The sequence below is a fragment of the Fistularia commersonii genome, chromosome 3 (assembly GCF_037954325.1).
Source record: "Fistularia commersonii isolate RoL2024-O1a breed Wild chromosome 3, RoL_Fcom_v1.0, whole genome shotgun sequence".
NCBI classification, from domain to species: Eukaryota; Metazoa; Chordata; class Actinopteri; order Syngnathiformes; family Fistulariidae; genus Fistularia; species Fistularia commersonii.
In genome coordinates this window covers 27,082,892-27,088,448 of record NC_141286.1, presented here as the reverse complement: position 1 = coordinate 27,088,448, position 5,557 = coordinate 27,082,892, and the positions used below count along the sequence as shown (strand labels likewise).

The following is a 5,557-nucleotide window of genomic DNA, read 5'->3' as shown; positions in this document are numbered from 1 at the left end:
CTCTAATCATCCCAAAGGAAGCAAGAATCCAGCATGATCAGGAGAGATTCCAAGTCCCCGCCCGTGACCTCCTCGCCGTACCTTCTGACCCCAGATGAAGACCACAGAGGAGTTGTGAAGCCCCCCCCCACCGGCAGAGTGTTTTGGCCCCGCCCCCTCGGGGCCTCTCCTGGGTCGAGACTCCGGCGCTGCCGGGTAGGAAGCTGAGAGGGACGACGGTCGGGCGCCGAGCGCCACCGGGAGGTCCGAGGACGAGGAGAACCTCCGTCTTCGCCGTCTGCGGTAGGTACCCATCCGTCCAACTAACCACTCACCGGCTGAAGACCTTCTCTGCTCGGACTTTGGTTCGAGGCGCCTGGGAACGTCCTGGACCCGCCGAAGAGGAAAGCAGTGTGTGTGAAGCCGAGACCCTAGACCTCGGGTTCCTTCTCTTGTGGTCCTGCTGGACCTTCTCCTTCCGTCTCCAGCAGCCCTCCTTCAGATCTGATTTGGAGTTCTGCTCATATCCTCATATTGGCGGAGATGTTTCTCCTCGCTCTCCGTGAGCCTCCTTCACCCATTTCTTATCTGGAGCTACTTCTCCTCTGAGAACGTGTCCGGAAAGGCCTTGTTCTTTAGATCTTTCAAGCATGTAGCAGAGAGAGGACGCCCGATGCAGGAAACTGAGGTCCCTGGAATCTGCTCGACCAGACCAGCTTCTGTCAAAAGCTGCGATTGTTCCAGAGGAGATGACCTCCTGCGCCTCGGACCACCGAGGCGGCTCCTCCCAGGAGCATTCTGACACCTGGTTGTGAAGTCAGCTTCTCACCAGACGTCCCGCAGGTCAGGTCGGGTCAGGTTCCTCCTGCAGCTCGATGCTCGGTCCAGTTTGGGCGGTGTGTGACGGCGGCCGTCCTCCAGCAGGAGGTCCACTAATGAGGATGAAGGTCCACTAATGAGGATGGAGATCAGGAGGGAGATGGAGACCGTGAACACAATTAGAGGGTGTGGGACACCGACCATGAGCTGAGATGGACATGTGTGTGTGTGTGTGTGTGTGTGTGTGTGTGAGATGTTTGAGTGTGTGAGATGTGTGAGAAGTGTGAGTGTGTGAGATGTGTGTGTGTGTGTGTGTGTGAGAGAGCTCTTCAGGAGTACAAAGACTGCCAGTGTCTGCAGCTGTGACCTTTGCCTCTCCTGCATGTGGAACAGAGGTATGAAAGTATCACCTGGATGTTTGAGCTGTGTGTGTGTGTGTGTGTGTGTGTGTGTGTGTGTGTGTGTGTGTGTGTGTGAAAGTCTCACCTGGATGTTTGGGCCGATGCTGAGGGATCTGCTCACAAAAGAAGCTGTTCTTTCCTGTCAGCACCAAATGTCAAGCACTTCCCTTCTGATGGCACTTCGCCCCCTCACCCCAACAACACAAAGAAATGAATGTATGTATGTGGTTTTGAGAAGATGGCTAAGTGGTGACTTCTGAATAACGACTACTGGTACTTTGGATCTTCGGTTACTGAATTACAATTTTTGTAAGTCGTTTTGGATAAAAGCGTCTGCTAAACGTCTGGAATGTGATGTCATGTAATGAGGAGGCTTCAGATGTTGCTGCTCCTCAGTGTTCCACTGATCTGCTGGGCTCTTTGGGGTTCATCACTGTTTCTCAAGGTTCCTAGGTGTTGATTGTGTGTGTGTTTATTTATTATGGACGTGTGTGTGTGTGTGTGTGTGTGTGTGTGTGTGTGTGTGTGTACACACTTGTATTGAAGTTCAAAAGTCGAATCCAAAGGTTGTCCCCCTGGGCTGTTGTGTCTCAGGAGGTCTGAGTGGTCGTCTTGTAGCTGAACATCTTTGGTTGGATTCCCATTTCCTCCAGCGTGTCCAAGTGACTGAGCAGGACCCTGAAGCCTGGGCTGCTCTCCTGGGCTGCTCTCCTGGGCTGCTCTCCTGGAGCTGCTCTCCTGGAGCTGCTCTCCTGGAGCTGCTCTCCTGGAGCTGCTCTCCTAGAGATGCTCTCCTGGAGATGCTCTCCTGGAGCTGCTCTCCTGGAGCTGCTCCAGCTTCAGTGCAGTGCTGGAATATGAGATGAGATGAGAACAACTTTATTAATCCCGAAGGAAATTGTTGTGCCAGAGTTTCAAGTAAAAAACATAACAGTAATGGATAATAGTAGAAAGGAGGAAGAATAAGAAATATAATGAAATATGTATTGTCTTAACTGTTAGCAGTAACTACAAAGATTGAAGTTCATGATTCATATCATGAAGGGTGAGCAGCTTCTGTAATGGTGAATGTAGAACTCCAGGTGACAATAAAAGGCTTCTTCCTTCCTTCTGTTCTTCTTCTTCTCCTTTGTCCACCTCCTTCTTTCTTCTTCTTTCTTCTTCTCCTTTGTCCCTCCTCTTCTGTCTTCTTTTTCTTTTTCAGCTGGTGCTCAGTGGAAATGGAAAAAGGACCTTAATAACTGACCTAGGAACCGGTCCACGTTCTGCACGTGTCCCCGTCAGGAGGGCAGAAGATGGCCGACCCCCTGGGGCCGTTTGGTTCCTGGAGCCCGCCCCCCCCCGGCGTCCCGGTCCAGAACCGGCGGTGGCAGCGCAGCGGGCCGGGCCCGGACAGTCCTCAGGAGTACAGCCAGTGGCTGCCCTGTCGCCATGACGCCAGCCTTCTGCCCATGAAGGAGGACCTGGCCTTGTGGATCAGCAGAGTCATGGGTGAGAACGCAGAAAAGAGCGGGAACACGTGGTGTAACAACCCAGAAGAGCTGGGAGGCTCATGTCTGGGAGAGCTGTGATTGGTCCTCACCAGTCACATGACTCAATATACACCAAATTCAAATTGTCTGTAGGTTCCCATGTTACCCCTCAACTCAGTGTGTGTGTGTGTGTGTGTGTGTGTGTGTGTGTGTGTGCCTGCAGGAGTGGACCTCACCGCTCAGACCCTGATGGACAGCCTGGACAACGGAGTTCTGCTCTGTCAGCTGGCTCAGCTTCTGCAGGAGAAGATGAGCCACGTCAACAGTGGCCAGGTGGGGGCTGCACCCAACCAGCAGAACCCGGGTCACCGAGTCCTGGAACCGGCCAGGGTCCACAGAACCAGGGTCCAAGTCATAGAGCCAGGATCCTGGAACCGGCCAGGGTTTACAGAACCAGGGTCCGAGTCATAGAACCAGGATCCGAGAACTGGCCAGGGTCCCGAGAACCGGACTGGGTCTTTCGCTGACCCCGAACACCCTTGAATACATTGTGAATCTAAGGATGATGAGAGCTGCTGGATCCAGCTCTGATCTGTGTGTGTGTGTGTGTGTGTGTGTGTGTGTGTGTGTGTGTGTGTGTGTGTGTGTGTGAGACTGCAGCCCTTCATAAGGAGAGTGATTCACTGGAGATCTGACGCCACCTCTGGATCGTTCTTCGCCAGAGACAACGTCGCCAACTTCCTGTACTGGTGTCGCAGGATGGGCGTGGCCGAGGCCCACCTCTTCGAGTCGGAGGACCTCGGTGAGTGGAGGACGGATGTTTCTTCGATGCCCGGTTCTGTCCGATCTTGAAGGACACCTTGTTTGGCCCGGCTCTGATCGCTTCGCCTCCGTTAGTACTGCGCTATTGCGACGGGCGGTCGGACGACTGCTGTTCTTATTCTCCATGAAGGTCCAGAAGATGCCCATTTGCAGCATTTAGACCTTCAGGATTGTAACTAAAAAGTATTCTGACATCGGGAACAAAATGTCATGAGAAGTCTTGAGATCCATGAAATAATTCTCTATCATGATATAACAAGGATGTGAATGGAGAAGGTGGAGGGCCAGGTGGAGGTTCGTGCCCTCATACCCAGATAAAGCCCAAGGTTCAGGGCACTCCTGCGTCCAAGAGACGTTCGCGGTGGAGAAACACCTGCGACCTCCACCTTGCACCTCCTTCCTTCTTGAGACAGACAGGAATTTATCCGTGCAAACATCTTTCCTGTCCTCCATCTCCTCCACGCACCCGACTCCTCTCGTCCATCCTGGCCCCATCCATCTCCTCCACCCGTGGAGTGCAGTCCTCCAGAAGCAGCCCCGGGAGGTGTGTCTGTGCCTGATGGCGTTGGGACGCATGGCGGCCAGGTGAGGCCCCTCCCCCTCTGGGAAGGAGGACGTCGGTGTCGCCGAGCGCCGGCGAAGACGGAGAAGGTCCTCTAACCCGCGTCTCCTCTTCTTCTCCCTGCCGCCTCCAGCTGCGGGCTGGAGCCTCCTGGGCTGGTGAAGCTGGAGAAAGATCTGGAGAGGGAGGAGGCCGCGGTTCCGGCTCCGCCCCTGCCGGGCGGGTGCCAGGCGGGTTCTTCATCTCCGCCTCCCCGCAGCTCCTCCAACCCCTCGGCATCAACCCAAACCCCTCTGGTTTTTCCCCCCGGCCCCCCTGGAAAGCCCCCCAGGAGGAAGAGCGCTGGCGGCGGCACCATCTTGGACAGCATCGTAGGTTCTTCACGTGGGCGGGGGTCAATCCGGCGCCGGGGGCGACGGCGTGAACGGTGTCTTCTGCCTCCGCCGCAGGTCAGGAACCTGGTGGAGAACCCCCCCTGCAGCTGCCCGACCAGGTTCCCGGTGGAGAAGCAGCCCAAAGGCCGTTTCCGTGTCGGAGATAAAGTTCTCTACTTGCGCGTAAGTCTCGGGGTTCTTCTCCCGAGAGGCCACGGCTCGGTGGTCCTCGAACCCCTCGAACCCCTTGAAGCCTTCAGAGCGACAGCAGGATCTAAGCAGGTTCTCGGCGAAGGCTTTTCCCGCTTCCCTTCTCCTTCGGGCCGGTCCGGTTTCTCTCCTAACTGACCCGCGACCTTCTTCTGGAAGCGGGTAACCGAGTATTAGTGAGCGGAGAATGGCGACGAGCTCCGCCCGCATGTCTTTTCTCCAAAGGCTGCAGCAGCGGCCTTCAGGGAGGCGGGGTTGCCTGGCAACCAGCGGTGTGGATAAGGCCGATGACAAAGACTGTATTCAGTCTCCAGACCTTCAGGGAGACTTTAGGCCTGGAAGAGAGACTCACAGCTGGAGGGGCCTTTGTCTATCTATCTATCTATCTATCTATCTATCTATCTATCTATCTATCTATCTATCTATCTATCTACCTCCCATCTGTCCATCTATCTATCTATCTATCTATCTATCTATCTATCTATCTATCTATCTATCTATCTATCTATCTATCTATCTATCTATCTATCTATCTATCTATCTATCTATCTATCTATCTATCTATCTAGCAAGTTAGCAAGTTAGCAAGTTAGCAGGCTTGCTATCTATCTATCCATCTATCTATGTAATGTGAATGATCGTTGTCAGTGTGTGACACACACGCAGACACACACACACACACACACACACACACACACACGCGCGGTCCTTTTTAAAGAGTAAATGCTATTGATTCCATCAGCAGAGTCATTAGTGAGGGCTCTAATGAGCCAGCCTGTTGCCCCCCCGGGCCCTGAGGAGCCCAACCCTTCTGGGCCGCTGGGGAGGAGGAGGGCTTCTCTCTTTGTCCTCCATCTACAACGAGGTTCTCAAGATCTCCTCCAGGTCTGAGTGTGTGTGTGTGTGTGTGTGTGTGTG

General features: G+C 54.1%; 1 protein-coding gene across 1 annotated transcript in view; it reads left to right on the top strand.

The window, feature by feature from the left end:
* Positions 1 to 230: 230 nt before the first annotated feature.
* The window catches only part of gas2b (growth arrest-specific 2b), a 7,943-nt gene continuing 2,616 nt past the window's right edge, over positions 231 to 5,557 (top strand). The window contains exons 1-6 of the mRNA XM_086140519.1: positions 231 to 282; positions 2,404 to 2,690; positions 2,895 to 3,004; positions 3,332 to 3,473; positions 4,015 to 4,078; positions 4,189 to 4,612. Of these exons, the coding sequence (XP_085996645.1) occupies positions 2,495 to 2,690; positions 2,895 to 3,004; positions 3,332 to 3,473; positions 4,015 to 4,078; positions 4,189 to 4,612 (936 nt within the window). The 5' untranslated portion in view covers positions 231 to 282; positions 2,404 to 2,494. The remainder of the gene's footprint in view (positions 283 to 2,403; positions 2,691 to 2,894; positions 3,005 to 3,331; positions 3,474 to 4,014; positions 4,079 to 4,188; positions 4,613 to 5,557) is intronic.